The sequence below is a fragment of the Drosophila kikkawai genome, chromosome 2L (genome assembly GCF_030179895.1).
Source record: "Drosophila kikkawai strain 14028-0561.14 chromosome 2L, DkikHiC1v2, whole genome shotgun sequence".
In the NCBI taxonomy this organism is placed as follows: Eukaryota; Metazoa; Arthropoda; class Insecta; order Diptera; family Drosophilidae; genus Drosophila; species Drosophila kikkawai.
Genome location: NC_091728.1, coordinates 13,810,177 through 13,833,703, shown reverse-complemented (window position 1 = coordinate 13,833,703; position 23,527 = coordinate 13,810,177). Strand labels below are relative to the sequence as shown.

The 23,527-nt window shown below is 37.3% G+C and overlaps 2 protein-coding genes across 6 annotated transcripts in view; one reads left to right on the top strand and one right to left on the bottom strand.

Annotated features, from left to right (window-relative positions):
- Positions 1-5,280: 5,280 nt before the first annotated feature.
- Positions 5,281-6,082, bottom strand: COX6CL (Cytochrome c oxidase subunit 6C-like). Its single transcript, XM_017166263.3, has 2 exons — positions 5,923-6,082; positions 5,281-5,862 (listed from the first exon to the last, which is right to left on the bottom strand). Exons 1-2 carry the CDS (start codon positions 5,932-5,934, stop codon positions 5,593-5,595), a joined length of 282 nt encoding a protein of 93 aa, XP_017021752.1. The 5' UTR covers positions 5,935-6,082; the 3' UTR covers positions 5,281-5,592.
- A 9,689-nt stretch (positions 6,083-15,771) lies between these two features.
- Positions 15,772-23,527, top strand: part of TrissinR (Trissin receptor) — a 32,808-nt gene continuing 25,052 nt past the window's right edge. For 3 of the 5 annotated variants that reach the window (XM_070283249.1, XM_070283247.1, XM_070283250.1), the window contains exons 1-2: positions 15,772-15,908; positions 16,765-17,244. The gene's annotated coding sequence lies outside the window, so the exon portion shown is untranslated. Of the gene's footprint in view, positions 15,909-16,058; positions 16,075-16,764; positions 17,245-23,527 lie in introns of those variants that run through there. The other 2 variants (XM_017166088.3, XM_070283248.1) reach the window with 2 other exon arrangements.

The following is a 23,527-nucleotide window of genomic DNA, read 5'->3' as shown; positions in this document are numbered from 1 at the left end:
TTTTATTTTTTCATTTTTCGTTTATCGACTTGTTTTTCAATCTGTTAAATCGCATAAACACGGCTGAGAGAGCGTTTCGCTGGAATGTAAGGGGTGTATACGAGGCTGAATTGGAGGGTTCTGGGCATGGGATGGAATATGTTGCCATTGTTTTAAACTCTTGGAATAGGCACACTGAGAGGTTAAATTTTTATTAATATGTATTTTATACATTCTTTTGTTTATATAGATATAATCTTACTCCCTTATGTCTTCCCTTAGTAATAAGAATTCAATGTTTAAAACATAAAGAAAGCAAAGCGTCTTGACTTTTGCTTGTAGAAGATGAAAAGGTTTAAGAAAAACTTATTCCTAGTTATTTAACATTTTTAAAATGTAATTCCCTATTTTTAAATATATTTTTTTCTAACATTACATTTTTATTCCTTGTGCATGACCAACCTGTCCCATCAGCTATGCATCGCTGCAGTTGTTCACCTCGACGTGTGGCATTATTAACGCCCTCCCCTGAACAGCAACAATGGTTGACCAAAAGCAACAAAAATACAACAGTCATTTGTATTGCCACTACTGGACTGGGGTTAACCGAATTAAAGTCTCCCAGATTGTGCAGCAATTGCACGATAGTTGGTTTTTTTTTTTTAAATTAAGTTGTCACGGCTGCAATCACTTCCCAAAGGTCGACAGCAGCTGCGGCGACACTGAAAGGCAACTTGGCGCTACTGAAATTATCTGGCAGTTGCTCCTGATGTTGTTTTTGTCACTGCGGTGCTCCTGTCAGCGCGACCGTAATTAAAAAAAATAAAATAAAAACAAGAAAGGAAGCTAACTTCGGCACGCCGAAGTTTGTATACCCTTGCAGATATTATTTCATTACATTTCAACTATACTTATAATGTTTACAGTTTGACAGTTACAGTTTTACATTCACACCTTTACATTTTCTCTACATCTACCGATCGCTCCTATGGCCGCTATATGATATAGTTGTCCGATTTTCATGAAATTTATACCAAAATTCTACAATAATAAAATAAGCTTATATCTCAGAGTAGATGAAAATACGTTGAAAAACAACGAAGTTATAATTTGTTTCCTATTAATTTCCCGATCGTTTCTATGGCAGCTATAAGATATAGTCGTCCGATTTTCATAAAATTTTTACCAAAATTCAGAAATAATATAGAATGGCCATATCTAAAAAATGGTGCAAAAATGTTAAAAAACAGCAAAGTTATAATTTTTTTTCGAAAAATTTATCGAACATTTGTATGGCAGCTATATGATATAGTCGTCCGATCCGGCCCGTTCCGACATATATAGCAGTGAGAGTATATAGAAGACTATATGCAAAGTTTCATTCAGATAGCTTTAAAACTGAGGGACTAGTTTGCGTAGAAACAGACAGACGGACAGACGGACAGACGGACAGATGGACAGACGGACAGACGGACATGGCTATATCGACTCGGCTGTTGATGCTGATCAAGAATATATATACTTTATAGGGTCGGAAACGTCTCCTTCACTGCGTTGCAAACTTCTGACTGAAATTATAATACCCTGCAAGGGTATAATAAATATATAAAAAGGCATGAGGCTACATTGTATGGAATGTGTGGTCCTTTGGCCTACATTTAAACTGGTTTCTGTAAAGGCATTCGCAGATAGTATGAGGCTATTGTTCTCTTTTGAAATAAAACAGGAAAATTCCAAAGATTGGCAGACAGCTGCGATTTATGGTAGGGGGAAATCTACTGGCTTAAAGCCCAGATAATTGAGAGCTTAAAAATGCGGTTGAGATGTTACAAATGAGGTATTTTATCAAACATATTTTTTGTGATTTTAAAAAGTATTGTTTTCCCTTTTCTAGAACTTTTATTTAATTTACCTTTTCTGTAACCTCTCTGTATTTTCGATTTTAAAAATCCATCATAAGCACATTCAACTCTACTTCCTCCTAGAGGCTATAGAATTCTCCCTCCATAATGCAGCGACCGGGTCTGGTCCAATTTTCTGTGAATCCTTCAAGTGCAATTTCGCCTGCCTGCCTCTCAGCCCCTTTAGTAGCTCGTCAACCCACTTAAGACCTGACAAATGTGCCAGTAGTTGCATTGTGCAATATTCATCGTAATTCCACCTTTTTCCCCCATTGCAATGCTCAACTCAATCAGAAAGTTCAATTGTTCGATATCGAGGGGCTTCACTCATCAGCATTTTGCATGTTCATTTGTGAGCCTTGTTTGGGGGGGGCCAGTTTCTGCCTTAAAGGGACTTGCTCTAATAAACGATTTTCCGCAAATAAATCAATGCCTTCGGCATTTTGCCGCCTGCCTCATAAATATTTCCAGAGGATAATGCAAAATGTTGTCTGCTTTTTGGCGCCCAGCCTGGCTACGCTTTCGTGATGTGTAACTTGCGAGCTGCCAAACTGCAATTTGCCAAAACGACCCGAAAGGCCAACAGACCAACCTCCCACCGCAAGGCTCTGGTTCGATCCTTCGTGACGCCAACCGCCCATTAAATGCATCAAATCCAAGTCAGTGCACAAATCCTGTTTGCCAGCTTGATTTATCGAACCCTGCCGTCAGGGACTTGGTTGGTAGCTTGGGAGGCATCCAATTGGGGCCATCATTTGGTTGATTCCCGCCTTGCCTCCCGGCAATTTGTCAAACTTTGCATCCCGACCACAACAAGGGTTTAATGAGCTGTGTAAGTCGAAGACACGCTAAGTGCCAATTATGCAATTACTTCTGCCTCCAGGACCTCCAGGCTAAATGCAGGCTTTGGGATAGCTCCAGAGCAGAGCTCGTAAAAATGTATTTACTTTTACAAACACAACTATGTTTGGTCATAAAACATTCTCGGCCATGTTTTGGGGTTCAGCAAAAACACGTTTTCTATGCACAGAATGTAATTTTATGGACTGGCATAGATACCAGCGAAGCCTGGCAATCGGTTAAATCTAGAAGCCAGGAAAAAATGTATAAATTTTGGGCCAGAAAGATAAATAATAAAGATGCAATAGAGTCTTGGGGTAAATTTTAGCTTAAATTGTAAAACAGACTCTTTAATTTTTGTTACTTAAATAACAAAAAATAAATAAAAAATATCAGCTTTACATACATAAAACCCAACTTCTTTAGCCTCCAAAAAATAGGAAATATCTAAGCCAAACACGGCTCAAACTATGTGGCCTAGCCAAAGGGTCACCACTTAGAATGTCTTAAAAAAAAGATCTTGCCCAAGTTAAACACGTGTAAAAGGTGGAACCGAAAAAACGGTAGAATAATATAAAAGAAATGGCAAACAACACTTAACATGCCCATTTTTCTCCGACCCCGAGCAGCTATAAAAATATTGTCTTGCCTTTCCAAAAAGTAGGAGAAAAAAATCCCCGACAAGACGTGGCCCAAAAACATTTCTGTTTACGTGGGCAGGTGGCAGGAAAATGCAAAATAGCCGCAGCACTGGAACTGTGGGTCGATTGTGGCCACTAAAGCTCAGACAAATTTTTTTAAGTACTCCAAAAGCACCTTACAATTTCAAGGGTATTTTCGTTATCAAATAAATCTGGAATATTTTGAGGAGTACTTAATTTTATATACTTTGTTTGGGTAGATAATTCTGACTCAATTTTGGCTAGGTTGGGATTTTAAATTCTATTTTTGTTGCAAGAATAAAATTCTGAAAGATAATTCTGTAAATAAATCTCCCAAGGTTATCTTAGATAAGTTGAGAGGGTTTTGTTAAAAGCTTTTAATCTAATCTCTAAAGTAACATAATATATATAAATTTAAAGCGTACTCCTTTAGCGACTTTAAAATCTCTCCGCGTCCATTTGATGGCTGTTGTGGCTGCTGTCGAGAAACATTTTGCAGCACTTGCGGTCTGCTGTCTGAAGGTGTTCTATACGCCGGGCACGTCCTGGCATCCTGGGATCGAGTGGGCGAATCCTGTCCAGCAGGTCGGCAAGTGCAGCAGTAGCAGCAGCAGAAGCAGTCAAGAGGCCCAAGGAGCGAAGGACTTTTCAGCTCGGCTGATGTTTGCTAAAAAATTGCCGGCCAGCGAGGGTAAGCAGCTTAAGTTCAAAATGCTAAAAGTTCCCTCATGTTCTCTGAGAAGACAAGTTCGGATGAACAACATTTTCGGGGGGGGGCTTATTTTGAAAGTGGATAATTAGAGGCTTTGCTCAGTGCATAAATAGTCCGTGGCCTTGAGGAGCAGCTTGGTAAAGGCTCTTACCATTCTCCCAAAAAATACATTTCCTCTGTTTGCAGCCTGACAGTGTAAGATGTCGACACGGCCTGCAATAAATTTCTCCATTTCACTGACGCTGCATTTCCACCACAAGGATTCTCATACCAAGTTACTATGCAGAGGGAGAAATGGTTTTAAAAAGGATTTATTTATATTCATTTAATTTTAAAAATAAATAAGAACTTTGGTAGTTAGACTTAAAATGGTATTAAAGGAGTTCTGAGCATCTTATTATGTTTTAATAATATTTTATATAATATTATATCTCATAATTTCTTTCCGTGTCTTTAGAAACGCAACCGCGAAGCTCTTTTCGTTAACATGACAAAAGTTTATTGAAATTTTATGCATTTCTTGCATTATTTGAGACCCTTGTTGTTGTCTCCTGCCACGAAGAAAGTTTCATTTTCGATACTGTCTGCGAGTTTGTCGCAGCCTGTCAGCCACATCGGGTAACAGTGGCAGCCCTTCATCTGCCACCCAGGCTTGTGGCTTGATTTGAAAACTTTCAGCCAACATGTTTGGCGGTGTTTCCGCTTGCCATGTCCCCTTTCCATATACCATATGTATATCCTGTTGGGCTCTGGTTAACTGTGGCCAAATCGCCCAAAAAGTTCCTCGATGCGCTCGAGAGAGTATGCTACAAATTATTGACAAGTTTGCGAATTGCTGTGGATTAGAGAAAATTATAGGGAAGGAAATAATTCAGTTGAAAGATTTTTCATATGTTTTGTACAATCTAAGTTCTCTTACAATTGGTTTGTAATAAGTTTTATGTAAGGGTAATATATACTGAAGTCAGTCAGAAATCTTTAGGGTTTTTAATAAAGTTTAAAAGTATTTAATGAATTTTTTAGAAACCAAATTAAGTCTAAATTTTAACAATATTTAAGCCATTTTTAGGATTTTTAAAGACCCTTGTGATTTCTTAAACACTCCCGATAATTTATATGTTTGGCCTCTAATAATTTTAATTTTATATTTGTAAGTATCTACATATCTTATATAAAGATTATAATATAGTTTGCAATGCTCCAATTTATTTATATTTTTTGTTTATAGTTGTCACAGGGAAAGGTTTGTGCTTTTCGAATTTATATTCCTTATCGAAGTCCAAAAGTTCGAAAGTTGTGCAATTTAAAATGTTATTAAAGTGTGGGAAATGGATTCAGATAACTATATCTGCCCAGAATGTTTGCAATGCTCCAGGTAATCAATGTCGCTTGATTATTGTTTCGTATTGTCATTTCTTAGAACTCAAATTCGTGTTAGATCTCCTTCCCAGTCTTAATCGTATATGTGTTTTTGATTTTGGTTTTTAATTCCCCTTGTCTACTTCTTCTTTTTATCCTTCTTGTCCTTCTTAGCCTTGGGCCCACTGCCGGGTGGAAAAGAGTCTATATAGCCACCGTTCATCATCCGGTCAAAGGCATCGATGGGGTCATACGTCGAATAGAAGCTCCTGTACTTCCTTTGGTGCGGTGCATTGTACAATATGTACATAATAGTTGGAGCCAAAACGGAAAACAAGCAGGCATTTTTCACTATGCCCATGGTCTTGTTAAAGTGCACATTGTGCATAGGAAACTTGAATTGAGGTTTCTAAAATATTGAAAAGAAACAGAAAATATTTTCTTGAATATAAACAAACTTTATTCTTACCTTTTCGGACATTTTTGTGATTGTTGTTTGTAACTACAACTGGTTAGAAATGTTATGTAAAAGGTATTCTAATTGAAAATGGAGTTGAAAATAAACTAGAAGCCTACTATTTTACAAAAATAATATGTGTCAATAAAGTTTGACCAGAAAATTCCCTAAAAACTAACACAGCCTTGCAGAATTCTCCCCCAAACTGCTACAAAAAAAGATTTCCACAAAAGCCTCTTAGTTCATTCAAGGTCTTAATACAAGAAAATTCAATTAAGCGAAAAGAAATGAATTAATTTTATGGCTTTGCCATATGGCACAGTCAAGAGGCGTAGCCCAAAAGGGATTCTCTGCTATTTGTACCTTAAATAATTTACTGTTTTTAAAAGAAAATAAATCTCTTACTTATTAAGCTTTGTTTTCTGCATTTTTCGGTGGTTTTTGCAGTTTTTGTTGAACCCCCCAGAAAGAGGCGTCTCTGTGGCCTAAATCGTTGCCAATGTCCAGACAGCCAACAAACATTATTAAAGCCCACTCTGGCAAAGGTGGAAGAGAGGTGGCAGGAGGCAGTCAGGAGCCAGAAGCCAGGACGTGCCGGCGTTACGTCCTTGTAAGCTGTTTTTAAAGAGCTCTCGTCTGCCCGTTGCGATTTATTGACCACTATTCCGGCTCGAATATCAAAGACACTCTATCTCTCCTTTGGTAATTTTTTTATTTGTACGGTATACAAATGTTGAGAATTGATTTAGATTCGCTTTGATTGAAGGATTCTTGGGCTGATATGACTTCTTAAATGTGGTTAATAATGTGGCTTTATTATATTTCATTTTTAGAAATTTTCTGTGAACTTACATCTTAATCTCTCTTGTGGTTTCCCTCTTTTTTGACTTTAGCTTCATTTGCTTTTTCATGTTAATTTCTTTGCTTTCCAATTTCTTGGCCTGCCACAATGGTTATATCCATTTTTGTTCTGCCAATTTTTACCACATTGTTGTCATGTTTATTTCAGCTTTTTTATTTGGCTCAAAGATGTGCAGCCAAGTGCAAAACCCAAAAAGAGCCCTCAACTTGTTGCCAAGGCTAATCAGAACCGGCATCCGCCTCGAAACGAGTTTGCGTTTGTGGTTTCTTGTTTCCTCTTGTGTGGTTTTTAGGCGAAAAAGCCTTGGCCATATCGAGATTAGTTCATATGCGGGATATTGGGCTGCCCTTATAGGGGTGCTCGTAAAATCAATGCGGATAATTATGTGCAGTGCGACATGTGTAGGGGTCGTTATTGACAATCAGTTATTGACTGTGTCGCCCAAGCACCGCATGTTGTCCAATAATAATAATAATTACGAGAGCGAGACACGCTAATTGGCATAAAGTGACCAAGAAATGAGTGGGAAGTGTGTGAATTCGTGATGCCACAGTGGAAAACATATAATATATATGCTTAGAAGTAATGAAATATTGAATAAAAAAGGAAGTTTAAAGAATGAAAGAACTCTTCTAGGTATGTGGAGCTTATAAAAGGCAAACAGAAATCGGTTATTAATGAAGGCAGCAGTTGTTGCCCTAGAAAATAGCAGGATATTAGGGATATTAGGGTCGACAGCTAGTCTTATTTATCTATATCTTTAAAATGTATAGGAAAATATTATTCAAAATATAGAAAATTCTTTTAAATTGTAAGGCTCCCTTATTTATTCAAACACAATAAAAAAATAACTCATACGCCGTGTTGACCAAGAGTAATTTACTTATTAAAACTGCTTTAATGCTTTCACACTTCATTTAAAACTTAATATATTTTATATATTTAAACTACCTATCATTGATTTTTTCCCTTATATCAAAACTTATGTTTGAACTAAACAGATTGTTGATATATACCCATTTGTGTCAGGAAAATGTTCACAGAAAAAAAGGGACAGATTACATGAAGTTTTTCTGGAAATATTTCACACATTCCCAAGCCTTTCAAATAAAGAAACACTTCCCAGAATTCCTTAAAATACAATCACATACATCAGATGAACCTTTTTTTTTGGGGACGTGTCCCCTTTTCAAGTCACTAACGTGACAATAATTCGTTCGGTATGCAAATTGAAGGCATTTTTCTGGACTCTAGCCATCTTAAACGACCAAGATGGGGCCCTTGTTTAATTCGAGAGAGAACATGCCTTGCCGCCAGTCTGTCGCACCTGGAGCAGCGCCTAATTGGATGCTGTGAGTGCCACCTTGCCGTGTTTTTTATGATGGCGGGACTTAGGGGACTCGGACTCGAATTCGGATTCAGTTTTGGAATTTGCATTTGGCAATTAAATTACCAGCTAACCGCCTGGCAAAACATACACCACCCTGAGCATTGACTCTGAGCTGCTGCCGCTGACCATTCAACTTTGACCAGACCAAAAAACCAGACCAGTTTGGGTTTTAAAATCACGTTGCATAGGCGACATGGTGCATTGAACCGATGGGATGCTGATGCTGCTCCTGCCGCAGAGAGAGACAATTTCAATATGTTGTGCGCCCGATGGCGTTGAAGGCGATTATAAATATAAGCTGTGGCCCGTATCCTTCTCCACCTTCTAGGGCCTCCCTCTCCCCCTCTCTTTAAGCTTGACAAAAAGGACTTTTTGGGGGCGTCTTTTATATCCATATATCTCTCTCTTGGAATGCCGGCTTCGCAATCGCATGTCGGGAAACTCTGAAGTGGCTTTCGGGGCCAAGAAGAAGCTCTAATGAAATTTGAGTAGAATTTTGAACTTTTAATGCCTCTGCTTGGCCGTAGGAGTACACACTTGCCCAGCCCACCCACCATGCCTTTGGTTTCGATTTCCAAATGGTTAACGCGCATAAAAAACTTTTCGCTTCACTTGAATTTATTTTTATTGCCAACACAATTTTAACGAATGGTCAAAATGGCTAGCTAAACACCACACTTGAGTCGGTGAGGTGAGAGTAAGGGTTTTTGGATTCACTTAAGAGGTTTTGTGAGAACCTTTTTAGAGAGTTTTCAATTTTGGGAACTTTACTTAAAGGTACTTAAATTGTTTCAAGGTTTTATCTGGATTTAGATAACGATAAAAGAATGAAGAGTGCAGACTTTGGGTTTTATGAATTTGTATTTAAAAGAGAAGCAGAGGTTTCGGGAGATTTTAATATTTATTAAAAAATAATTATACACTGCTTTTAATTTCCAATTTCCCTTTTCATTTAGTTGACTTTATTCCATTTTATTTTTCCTTTTCCCTTCTTTTCACCAGCTTTTCCCTAAGCCCCTTGACCACTAGCTTTATGGCCACTTCAAGGAGCTTTAAGGAAAAGTAAAAAAAGTACGGCTTGCTATGAGTAATTAAACTAGAAAGGAAAGAAATTAATTAAAGTGATGCCCCCTGTAAAAATAAAACAAAAATAGTAGCAAAAGACCCATCAATGTGGCGTGTTTGCTAGAATATTTTTGTCTTCAATTTATTAAGTTTTTTGGCCAAGAATATTTTTAGCACTCCTTGATGAATATATACACGACGAGCATGGCATGCAGGGCTCAGTGAACCTGGCCATCCATCTCAAGGAGCAGGCGAACAGAAGGCCACTGAACCACAGTGCCATCAGCACTTGACGTTCTCCTGTCATTATTATCTATTAGTTATGGCCACGCCTCTTGGCTCCCACCCCAGCAATCAGCTACCAACTTTCACCTCCCCCCGGGGCTAATTGTAAGTTATTGACACGAAACGTGCCCTGGGCCAATGACAACGTTGATGATGATAATGGTGATGGGCGAAAGGGGTTTCCCCACCTGTAATTATAAACTTCCGCCGGCTATTGCCTATCCTAGAAGGATATCTTCCACTCACTGTTGTTAAAACATCAACATAATTGAATTATAAATGGTTTGCCAGAGTTAAATATTGGACGATTTCTGGGGGTGAAATTTCGAAAGAAATTCCTAGATCCTTAGGGCTACTTGGAATGCAAAGCTCATGTTTAAGTTGGCCGTTTCCTATGAAATTCAATTTTCTTTTTAGCTCATTAATTGGCAGTTTGTATGGAATAATAATTGTCTGGGGATTAGTGTCCTAGGACCCTTATCAAATGTGAGGGACAGAATCTGTTAAGCTTAAGCTACCACACAAGGCTGTACACTTTGTGGGTTTTTGTTGCTTAAATGATGTAAAAAATATACTTAAAAATTTAAGTAATGGGAGATGAAGAGCTTATTAATTCTTTATGGATTAGAAAATTTTGGAAAATTTATTTTTTCTATTTTTCAGCTGAATTTTAAAGGGAAGTTCTATATAAAACACAGAGCATGGTAAGGCTCTACAGTTTCTCCTTGGTTTCGCTAGTTTAATTGCTCCAACTTCAAATTTTCTTTAGAACAACATGGTATTCGCGCCTTTCTTTTTGAGCCAGTTGCCCTAGGCTTCGGTTCACGGTTTCATAAAGCTGAAATTTCATTTGCCAGGGCAGTTTTTTTTTTTTGCTCCCAACATCCGACACGATGGGGCAATTTACTCCTTGATGCCTGTGTAGGGGAACAAGCGCCACTTCCGTCACATGGATACAGTTTCAATTTCGCGATTTTTTTTCTGCACTTTCTCTTTACGTACATATACATTTATGCATGTGTGTAGATAGCCCAGGCCTTTGGGAAATTCTTAGAATTGACAAATTGCCCTTTTGGGAGAAAGTATTCCTTTCCTTTAAAGCAGGAATTTTGAATGATAATTTTCATATGAAAGAAATACAATTGCTGCAGTTTTCTAAGCATACTGGTATAGGTATTTGATACTTTGATATTTTAAAAAATAATATTTTTAATTTACAACTTATTTTTTTAAATATTTCAACCTATAAGGACTCTTTTGTATTTATTCCACTGTCTCTTTGTAAAACTGTTTTCTTAGAAACACATTAATGTGAGATATAGTACTAAACATATGCTAAACATTTATACTCTGCGAGTCCTCGAAAGACACGCCCAGCTCTGAGGATAATGTTGTTGTCAACCCGAGGATAAACAGTAAAACCATTTGAAAATTATACATAGTCCTTAAGTTGCTTTTGAGCCAGGTCCTTATGGTTGAAGAGTCAAGAAAACAGGCAATTGGTACTTAAAAAATATCTTAAAATATCTAAAGACTATTCTACACTCTGTACAAGAGAAAAGGTAGTAAATTAAATTTAAAAAGATTTAAATTTCAACAATATTCTTGTTTAGAAAATTATTAAACTTTTCTCAATCTTAAATTTAAATGGAAGAAATAAAGAAAATAAAAACTTTATTAATTTTACAACCAATAAACTACATAATAAACCCTTAAAGATTATAAGTTTACAGCTTTGTTTGTTAGTTTATCGCTAAGTACGATCATAAAAGACCTAATACCCAAGTTTCCGGGGAATTCGTTTTTCCAAGTGCAAAAGGGAAATCATTGAACCTTCCCCACACACACCCACGCATACCCACACACACCCGCCATGTGTTGTGCCGCCGAGATGGCCGGATGCAGATGCGAATATACATCTTGTGCGGAGACCTTGGACAAAGAAACTATTAAAAGCGTACATGGACGCTATCTATCTCAATGTGGGCTGTGTTCGCTTGTGCTTTATGTGCCTTTGCCTTAGCCAAAGGGTTCATTAGACTTTCCAGCCATACAACATCAAAGCCAATGAACGTATAAAATGCAGAGGGAAGAAGGTGGAAAGCGGAGCTGCAGCTGCGGAAAAATGGCACAAGAGCAAACAGTAAAGTGCCAAACAAAAGCTGGCCAGAATGGACGCAAACGTGACACACAGGACATTCGAACAAATTGCGTTGCGCCGTGCTCCGCAAAGTATGCAAAAGCAAAGCAGAGCCCAAGCCGGGTTCGGGCCAAGTCAATAGCCAGCCAAAAACAAAAAAAAAACCACCCACTGGCTCAAACTTTGGCGACCAGACCTGGAAAAAGTTTGGCCCAAAGAAAGAAATGGGCTCAAATCGCTTGTATAATTGTCGATGCCTGAGGATATTTCAGTGTTCTTTACTCTATCCGTGAACGAAACACTGTACAAAAATCGAGTGACTTTTGATAGCGAATATTTAAGAAATAATACTTAATACTTACTTAATACTACCTTTCTCATATGTACATTTCATATATATATTATTATATATATTTTTTAATTGAGAATTTTAGGGGTTTTAAGGTTAGCTAATTGACAACTTAAACAAATAAATTAAGTTAATTTGGGGAGCTCCAGAAAGCACTAGAGTTTTTAAATCCATTTAAAATGTAATGCATTTTTTGAAGTACCAATTTCACTGAAAATATATATTTGTTTATTTTTTACAATTTTTAAAGATTTTTAAAACTACAAATATGTATTGAGACAGAGAGTTAAGGTATCGTGAATCCCTTTAGTAAATTAAATGTATAATATTCCCTAGAATAATTTAAAAGAGAATTTATTTGTTTGACATCTTTAATTAATATAAATATGCTTTTAAATCTTCGACATTTTTATATACAAATATTTTTTATATATTTTTGTTTAATAGCTTTCATTATTTTTAATTTTTTTTTAATTAGGCTTAGATTTTCTCTCTGTGCACTTATCCAGCCTTCAAGGACGCGTTTGATTTGCACACGCATGCTAAGCGCAAAGTGCTGTCTGCCTTGCTGGTCCTTTCAGGACCTCTTACAATATGCCCCTCTGGGCCGTCATTATTCATTAGACGGCTCACCCGAGAAGGCGAGTGTGCCAAAACATTTGCCAACGTGCCAAAGTTTGACTTGGCAGGCCAACATTTGCTCATTCGCTGGCTGTTCTCGGCATGTCTTAATTAGTGGGGATATGGAAAGTTAGCGCCAGTTTCCTGCCTGCTGGTTTCTTGGCTGTTAAAGGAGGTTAAAATGGCTAAAACCATGAAACCAGTTGGTAATATTATTTAAAGGGTTATAACTGATATAATTAATAGTAATAATTTAATACAAACTAAAGCGAAAAAAGCTCTTTCTTTCTTGTAAAACTTAAAAAATTATATCAAGATTTTTACTACTTTAACCTCATAGAGTTTCTTGGCCTACACATGACAATGATGTGTTTATGAATAATGCGAGAAATTGTTTTCCGGAACAGAAACTATAAGCTTGATTTTTATAACGCCACGCCTAGTTGAGTCGTAAATGGTTAAGGCTCTTTCCTTTGACTTATTCTTAGGCCCAAAATCTCTTTCTTCCATCAGCTTTACGGCCTTGAGCTGCTTTACTTCCTTCAGTTTATAGATGAGGCATTTGATTAAATTTGTTCATATATCTTTTTGGTCATAAAATAAGTTATTTCGGGTTTCACAATGCCCAAGAAAGGGAAATGTTATATGTATATGTGCATTTTGGTATTTGAAGAAAACAAAAAGCTTACGAGAAATGCCATTCAAAAATAAATGATTATTAAAACGGGCTGGGGAATTTATGGCAGAAGATTTCAGAATGAATGCCTTGGTTTTGGTTGTAACCCCAATGTCAAGCATGCTATAAATTTAAGCTTTTTGTTTGATAATTCATCAAGCTGTCAATGGGAAGGTTGTTCATTTATGGCAATGCAATGTCAATTTATTTACCTTTTGTTGAAATTATATTCATAGGCAGAAAACTATTTAATAAAATGTATATATTTATACAACAAGGTAAACATATTTCCAACAGAAACTTAAGCTATCGACAACAATAATTGAGGTTGAAATTAATTGCCCTTGATGAGGAGGAGCTCCTTCTCTGGCTGCTTGGCTTGGCCAACCGCATTGACGTTTTATGTTTGCCCAACTGCTGGGTAAAATCAATTAAATTTCAATTGAATTGTGACTGAAAGGCAGTGGGGGGTGTAGTATTTGCCGGGCTCTTCAGCCGGAACTCCGGAGTTCGGGGACAATTGATTTAAATTCCATTGCATGCGCCATGCTGCGACTCAAAATTAAATTTGCATTCAAAGTCTTTGGAAACTTTATTTTTAATTCCGCCCATCCTGGGCATCTTCCCTAAGCCCAGAATACACGTACTTAAATTATTTACCAAAAGCTTGTCGGTCACAATTTAATGCCAAAGTACTGTGCGCATCCCGCGACTTGTGCTACTTTTCCACTTGAACTTGGCCATGAAACTAGGAGAAAGTCGAAGAAGTAAAACCTTTTACAATAAGAATTTTTTGTAGTAGTTGTTCCCTGGTTAGTTTTGCGGCTTATGCACCCGCAAACATTGGGAATCCCAACTTTAAACACATGCACTTGGCAGCTTTTGCCTAATGTCCTTACGAAGCGAGTGACATTGCGGCCAATCCGCTGGCACAGACGATTGATTTTTGTTTGTAAACTTTTATGCAAGCAAATCTTCTCAAACAGACGGCACACACACCCTCCTCAGCCAGCAGCACACACACGTTGCAAGTTTTCCCGCATTGTTCAATTTTTCAGTATCAAGTTCACGTTGCAACTGCCACTTGAGTCCGAGGATTGGTCGAACGCATCAAAACGACAGCCGGAAATCGATGGAAATAAATTTAAAAGTTGTTCGCAACAAGCTATTGTGTACTTTAAGGGATTCATCTTATAGACGTTGATATTTTTACATTTATTTTATTTAGATGAAAGGGAGGACCTTTAGTTATTCGGACAAAATTGAATAGGAGCTTAATAAAATGAATATTTATAGTTATATTATCATTTATTAATATCTTGTAATATTATCTATTATATTTTATTATTTATAGTAGTAGGTATGTATATATATTTAAGCTTTACTAAATTTTTTTCAATATATTTTTAAAAGGCTTTAATACGACTTCCTAAAAGATTACCTTTACCAATTGCTGTCTTTCCCCCTTGTGTTTCCACAGTTTGCCAATTTACTTACCTTTTATTTTATTTTTTTAAATATCATCACTTATAAAATTATATCTTGTTTCTCTAGAAATTTAAAAAACTTAATTTTCTTATTTATTTTGTAAGCCAAAAACTTTTAATTACATTTATTTATTATCATAACCAAAAAAGATGGATGTGTAAGAGAAACCCTAATGCATATGGTCAGTTGGAATTTAAAAAAAAAACATAAAAAACAATAATGAAATATGCATCGTTTACTTTCGGCTGCCACAGCTGCTCATCATCGTTGCAGCTGCTGCGCGAGATGCGAGTTGCGAGCACTTAGCTGACGGAACTTCCGCCGCACTGCCAACAACTTCCGCTGCAATAAAGTTGAACATTATGGCTGGTATCGTAGCTCAGCAAAACCCCTCATTCTATATTCCATTGGTAAAATTAAGTACTAAGTTGTCCCAGACGATAAACATTATTATCAGTTTAACGAGTGCAATGGATATTTGTATTTCCGCAGGGTTTTCTACTTAAAACCAGTCTATGTTGACGCCACCTTGGATACTTAGTCTGAATTGCCTGGTTTATAAAGTCCTAAGCATATTTTCTGTTCATTATTTTATGACTGTGCCAAAGAAAATCCAAAACTCAAATAAAAATATTTGGAAACATGGTCACCCCAATTAAGAGCGCCTGCGCAGTGTAAACTGGGCCGAGAGTGAGAATAAGCCAGGTCAGGAATAAACAGCCGGTAAAATGCGCGCCAATGTGGGAAAGGCAGCAACAACACATCAGCAGCAGCAGCAACAATTCGCCACTAGTTCAAGTTCAATGCAACAACAAAGGCCAGCAGCACGTGACGCAGATGTGGGGGAAGCCTGCCTGCCTGCCTGCCAGCCTGTTGGCCAACAGAGCTCTGTTATTAGACCCTGTTAGGTCCGTTAACTTGGCCAAAATCAGCGGACGATTGGCGTTGGTTCGGGCGGTCTTCGTCAGAATGTCGCGGCATCTCAAACGATTCGGACGCGAAATGCGAACTGTGAAAATAGAGCGTTCTCGGCCAAAGTGCAACCGAATGCTATTCGGATAATATTTCATCCGTTTTCGTACTGAAAAAAAAGAAGAAATATATATATACAACCATACGAATGTGAGTTCGCGAGTTCGATGTGAACGTGATTTCTGAAATATTTATGCAAATGTTTGTGCAAGTCAATAAATTCCGAAAAACTGCATGGAGATGTCAAAACATCGGAATAGAGCAATGTGATTTATGAACTGAACGTTTCAATGGATATTTACCACAATAGAGGAGGGTACAGAGGGACCTTCGAAATATATATATTTTGTAGAGATTTATTCAACAAAGTATCAATTACAGAAAGTTGAAAATATAAATCATGTGCAGTTTTGTTTTTGTTTTGAGGTTAAATATTGTTTTTCTTATATTTTTAAACGCTTTTGGGTACATTATTTCAATGTTTAATAATGGTTTTGAGTGAGATTTTTATGACAAACAAAATCTAGCACATTTATTTTGCTTTTTTGAGGAATATATAAAAATGGAAACTAATCCTCAAATATTTAATCAATTTAATTATAAATAAGGTAAAGTTGATTAACGAGACTAATTTTGAAATCTTTAAATGCTTAAGAGATTTCTAAAGTCTCATTTTAATTAAAATAAAAATACCATTGTCAAGAAGAGCCATTTTAAGTGCATAGGAAATGCAATGCGAGACTCCCTTTGATTTTCTATTGATGTTTATTTCTCGCATGATTGAACTGATTTCACATCATGAAATAGCAACCATCTCGCATTGCTTAGTTTAAAATGAATTGCATTTCCAGGAACAATTTCATAAAATTCTAAATGAGATATAGAACCATATTGAACAACCCGAAATATTAAATAGCAAGCAATTCTATTTATTCTTCGTATTACAATGTTGTTCAGAAATTATGTTTATTGTTTATTTAAGTATATATTTTTGTTATATTTATAGAAGATCCAGTAAATGAACGAAAAATACAAAGGCAAGGCGTACATAACGTATACGCAATATAACGTCTACGCCCCGTGTAAGCAAGTGAATTGTGCTGCAATTAGTGCAGAAAATGTGCTTCAAATAATACTCCCCACTTGCATAGTATAGAATTTTTTTTGTTCCTAATTCAACTTTAAACTAAAAGAAAATTTAACCTGATATGTACTCCAAAATGTCATCAGCTCTCACAGAAAGAAAAAATTGAGCATACATACATACATCAAGTGAAGCTCTTGTGAAATTGTGCTTTGCATGTTAAATCAAGTGAAAAACTAGAGTCTTCCCGGCCACTGGGAAAAGGACGACATTGAAATAATCTTGCCGAAAAGAAGCAATTGCCAAGACTCAGAGGAACAAAGCCAACATTATATCAAAAGCAGTAAACTGGAGGAGAAAAACAATAAAACAAATACAAATACTCACTATTTGCTCGGTCAGGTAAGAATGTTTTGTGGGGATTTTAAATATTTAATATAAATTTTGATCTAGGGCATAACTCAGCAGCAGCCTAGCTTCAATGAAGATTTCCAGATAATCATCGAGCACTTTGACTTTTTCGCACGTGTCACAAAAATACAAATAAAAGAAATTGTCAGCCTACACAGGACTTCCTTCCTTTTGCCAAATAGAACAAATAAACATGATGGCAACTTCTCGCAGGTGTGCCTTATTCCCTGCCATGCGGATTCCCTCTTTGTTTTTTGTATTACTTGTGATTTTGATTTGTGTGCGCGTGTCTCGATTAACAAATGAGAGATTCCTATTTACACTATTTGACCCACCTTTGCCACCACAATCCCACAGATGGCGGTTCATTAGGATACCTTTTGAAAAATGTGTGTTGACACGTGGCTATACGCATGTACACAAGTCCCAGATGGGCGAATTATCTAGAAACTGGAAGGAGTTGGTACTTCTAACGATTTCTAAAGTGATTTAATAATGAATTATTTATAAAGAATTATTTATTTCCCATATTAACCGATGTAATACTCTTTCCGAGGGCCTGAAGGTTCTAAGAATTTATTTAAAAACAAAATTTAGGAAGATAATAAAGTGTATCGGGATATAAATTTAGGATTTGGGTTCTATATAATTAATTAATTAGATAATACTTAATATATCTTCATTATAAAATCTTTAAAATTACCTCGCAAAGATTTTAAAACGTTCATTACACCTAGGAATACCTATCCCCTAAATATTACATTTTTTTCCAAATAAAACTCGTTGAAAACAAGTCTCTTGTGAATTCCAAATGACAATGTCTGTAACAACAGCTGTCATTTCTCAAGCTCATAAACACACACAACACACACTGTGCTCTTCATTATCGTTATCGGCTATAATAAATTATTATACGCTTCATGAGGCCTAGAGGCAAAAAATTCCTGGAAGCAGGGGAAACAAAAAGTTGTGCCAACTCCATTTTTTTGTGCCACTTACAAATCCGAAAAACGGGCTCCTGTCGTTTCCGGCAATTTCCGGCGACACCGAGTGGGGCGTGAAAATAAATACCCAGACTCGAGCTCCATTGCCAGATTAACCATCAAGGACTGATTTAGACGTCATCAGCCACAGCAGCCAGGCAACCGGCATTCAGAGGCGGCTTGTTCAATGGCCAAAACTAAATGAAGCGCAAATGACAAACACTGTCAACGGTGAAGGTGGTTTTTCCAATTTCCACGGCAGCAGCAAATTAATTTTAGCCATCGAATTTAAGGCTCTTAACTTGTTCAACATAATTGATTTAATTATTTCGTGAAATCCGGTTCAAGGAAATGGAGATAAGCTGAAGAAAACTCTTAAATCTTAGCTTAACTTCTGCTTTAGAAACTTTAATATAAATCTTAAGCAAACAGTTGGTAACCTTCTTAGAAAATGTTATTTAGCTCGGGGAAAGAAGCTATCCAACGTATCCTCTGGAAAGTGCAATCATCACAAAGTTTGCTGCTCTTCGTCTTGAAAAGCGTTGAGTGAGCTGGTTGGCCACATCCACAAAAAAACTCAGCACACATAATTTGATTTCCAAGCATGACAGGCACTTGTCGTGAGCCCCCCGACAGGATATTTGACTCAACAGCCCGAGACTGTTTCCCGGAAAGCCCATCAACGGCTGAAGAATTTTCAATATCACTTACTCATACCTCGCTGCATTATCTTTACCAGTTGAAAGTTTTGAGGGAAGAGAAAGAACTTCCTGAAGTGTTGTATATACATTTCAGATTATTTTATTATTTTTGGTGAGAAATATATTTTTAGAATACAATACAATTTTCAAATATTTATTTACGGTCTTTCGTAGGACTTTAGCTTGTGTGAATATGTTTTTCAAGTGTTTCCATTATTTTTTTTAAAACATAAATCACCAGCGATATCCTTATTTATATATTTTTCTCTGCAGATGAAATTAGTTCGGTGTAGTCCTGGATTTATGTTTTACTTTTTACGAGCTTCCTTCTCAGTTGTGAGTTTCCTTTACGACAAACAACACTCCAAATTCCGAGGTGATTTTCCTCCCCTTTTTTTCGTGTTACATTTTCGGGGAAATATGCAAAACTCCAAGACTCTATTAGTTTGATGCTGCTGTTTCTGCTGTTGCATATTTCAGTCGTAAAACACACCCCTGGGTCCCCCAAAACTCACTCCCCCTGCCTGGACACATATGCAAATGCAGGATAGGCGAAGGCAAAGCCCCTATAAATAGGCACTACAAAAGTTATTGCCAGGATTTGCATTGTTAATTCGGTGGAAAAAAGGGGTGGAAAGGCAACCAAGAGTGGGTACATTGCTCCCCAGCGCCGGTTCATTGTGATTTTTGCTCCCAAAGCTACCGACAAGCTCGAGAACCTGGCTAACCAACTTAAGGTATTATATGCATCATTTGGGGTTCAAAGACCAGCCATTTATCATATTTACTAGACCGGGGTCAATCTCCCCATACTCTGGTCGTGGTTGTAGTACTGGTCCTAGTCCTGGTCCTCGTCCTGCTCCTTGTCCATCCTGTCCTGTTTACATAATGACCCAAATAAACATGTTCGTTGTATGATATGTTCTCGGTGCCCCATGCCCTAAGCTCCTCCGCTCTCCTGCATATTAATGGGTGCCTCGTCTCACAGATATATGTGGGCCTACATACTCGGTATAAAGCTTAAACAAACAGGTGAGCCTGGACTTTAAATGCTTTCTCGTAGGTCAGATGGTTGATTAAGATTATTTTCGGTTTATTTACCCAGCAAGACTTAATTGTTATGCCTCGTCTGTCCCATATATATTCCGCTTGGACAACTTTTAGTTTAATTTCCGCTTGCTTGTTCTGAAACCATACAGTTTTTGATTGCCAACGAAATGGAATAATATTTGTGTTTACGTTTTTTACCTGATTTGATGTGGATAAAAAGGGATTGCTCAATCAAATCCAGCTTGTCCTATTCCCTGCAAAAAAGAAAATCGATTCAATCGAATTAATGTAGCGAATGGTACACGCTCATACAATCAATTTGTATTCACATGCATTCTCCATGTCAATTACATGCAAGCTATATGTAATTTTTAGTTGTTTTTGTTTCTTATTTTTTTAAATTGTTTATTTTTGTATTTAAGTGGAGGACTAGGTGGGTTTTTAATATGAAATAAAAGGAAAAAGGGTTGTGCTTAAGGGATTAACCGGTCCAGATTGCCACGTTTTTTTGCGATAATTAAAAAAAAAATAGAAGCAATGGAATCAAATGAATGAACTTTTTATATTTTTATAAGCATATATTAAGGAAACAGTAAAAATAGTTTAAGCTTAATAAAAAACAAGATAAACTACAGATACAGTTGTTAACTTGACCATATTTTGCCAGAAGAACTCCTAGCATTGCTGGAATAACCTGGTTATAAATCGCTTATTTTAAATAGCTATAGTTTCAAAAATATTTTTAAATGCGGACTAATTTAAGGCTTAAAAAATTCTTAGAAGTATACAAAATTTGTACAGATTACAAAAAATATATATAACACTTTCAATACATTAAACAATGACCTTAGCTGTCAAGCTAATACTTCCTCGTGACTGCCCTTTGAGCTCGTCCCACACGTCGGCTACGCAATAAAGTTCAAATATATCTGAAAATCGATTTGCAAAAGAATAATGCCCAAAGTGTAAATACACAAATAATTATTTAACCATTTATTATTTACAAAACAATCAACGGGCAGGGTCAAGTCGGTCGCAGTGACCTTCGGCCAAAGCCAAAGCCAAAGCGCAAAAATAAGCAATTCCGTGACACTCTGTGGAGCGTTTGAACTTTCAACTCGTCCAGGAGATACCGCCACCTCACCTCCCCCCCTTTGCCCTTCGATTGCTAGCCGACTTCTGAAGGCAGCGTCACGCAATCTTGTGGCTTCCACAGCGTAATTTGCGCAATGCATTCATTAAGCATTTTGCTCTTTCTCGGTCTTTTTTTTTCAGCTTTTCTTTATTTTGTATTTTTTGTGCACAATTTTAAACTCATTTGCATGGAAAGTTGACTCTTTGCCGGCTGCCGAGGATAATTAGGTTCAGGACTCTCTCGAATTTCGTGTGGTTCAGACAGCACAACACAACACAAATTTATGCTAACGAACTGAAATAACAGCTAAGCGACAGGACCGCAATCTCATTTAGAGTCGAGGGGAAAAAAAAACAAAAACTATGGTTACCATTAAAGGGTTGAGGTTCAGATCTGGGGCATAACTTCCTGTTGCTACTACCACCCGGGTGAGGACAGGGCTGAGATGGCGAATCAGTTGGGCTATAAACCACAACAAACGTCAAAACAATTTCCGGTCTCCCAAGTTGACGACATTGTGACGCAGTTTAGTCTGCTTTAATAATGCTGCCAGCCCGCCAAAGGGAAACGGCTGACCCAGAACCAGAATCAGTACCAGTACCATAACCATAACCAGAGCTCTGCAGAGGGAAAGTGGTAGCAAAGTTCCTCTATGCCAAAAGTTATTTTTGGTTAGCGGAAAGCACGGGACAGCGTCTCGAAAACTTTGCTCGCGAGGCCAAACTTTTGACGTTATAAATACCCGATTATGAGTTCCTAACAAAGCGTCACTTGCGGAATTACACGGAGGTGACTGGATTATCCTTTTTTTGTTGCTGGAAAACTATAGAGATTGATGAATGTAATTCAGGGGAATTTTGTCTGTTTTCCCTTTTTTTTTAATATTTGTTGTTCATGGAGAAAATAAAAACTAAAGGACAGGTTTACTTTATGAAACGAGCCTGTGAACTTTTCCAGAAAATTTTAGTTTTTAATAAGCAATGTAAAATAAGTAATTACAAGATGTGTGCCTAATTAAATGCTAAAATAATTATTTAATGTATTTGTTTACTGTATTTTAAATGTATAATTATTTAAGGTACAGGAATCCGTAAACATATGCATGTATATCAAAGCATTCAGGCATTAAGTAAAGGAAAACGCAGCTATTGGGACACGTTATTTCCTCCCCGCCCTATACTATATACAAATGCCAAATCGAAATAATTGTATCAGATCGTTCAGTCAACCGACGTACATTGTTTTGGGGGAATATCCATTCGATATGGTGACGTGCCGTCGAGCTGATACTCCCAATGGCCATGCAATTAATCAATTTACAACGCTCCGGCATTGCTGCTGGCAGCCCAATCGAGTTTATCTATTATTTCGCTCTTCATTTATGCCGACACAATAAAAGCAGGTTGAATGGAAGCCCTGGGAAAACCCGACTCCCACTCGTGTTCCCCCTTCTCAGGGTTGACAGCAAATCAAGCGGTTGGCAATTGGACAAAAAGCACAACAAGTAAAAGCCCATTTCAGAGGAGAGCACAGGAGCACTCTGTGATTTCCAATGTGTGGCCAGTGGGCGGAAAAAAACAAACAAAAAATTGGTTTACCTGAACGATGGTTAAAATGTTTTGGATTTTCTGTCAAAGTGCAATTGTTTCGATTACGGTGAGTCAGGGGGTAATTGAAGGGGCGGCATGGCAGAGAACTTAATTGAATATTTACACGTTCCGGATTTGTTTTTCAAAAAAGGAAGCAGCAAAAAAAGGGTTATCGATTTCGATATATATTATTGTGTTTAAATTTCCACATTTTCCAAAAGCCACCACAAGATGTAACCAAACATTGCTGAACAGGCGCTCGAGCTAAGGACTCTCCTTCGACTAAACAAACTTGGCCCGAAGCAGGCTCATGTCCCACCCTGTTTACTTGGCCATAAAAAGGCAATAAAAGTTCAGCACAATCACATCAAGAAAATCACACACAGCAGAGCAACCTCTTCGGTCTCATAAACCCACGGAAAAGTTTAAAATCTACCGCACACACAGGCGATTCAATTTTGTTATAAAAAGCTTCATTTGCGAAATTAAAAATGCATTCATTCAATGGGAGAAGCCAAGGGAAAAAGTGCCATAAAAATTAATTTCGCGAACGTCTTGCAAGATAAATAAAAATTAAAGAGCAGCCAAAGGAAAACCCAGACCCATGAAAAAGTGCCAAAAGATGTGTACACACGTGTTGGTGTGTGAGTTGCACTTAATGGCAGAGAACACACAGGATGGCAGCCGAAGTCCTGCTTGGAAAAGGAGACAGGGAGACAGAAAGGACAGGCTGGTAAATTTAAAAAGTACATTTTGGCAACAAAAGTGAGTTGTGGCAGGTGTGTGTGCTTGTGTGTCTCAAGACTTAAGAGACCC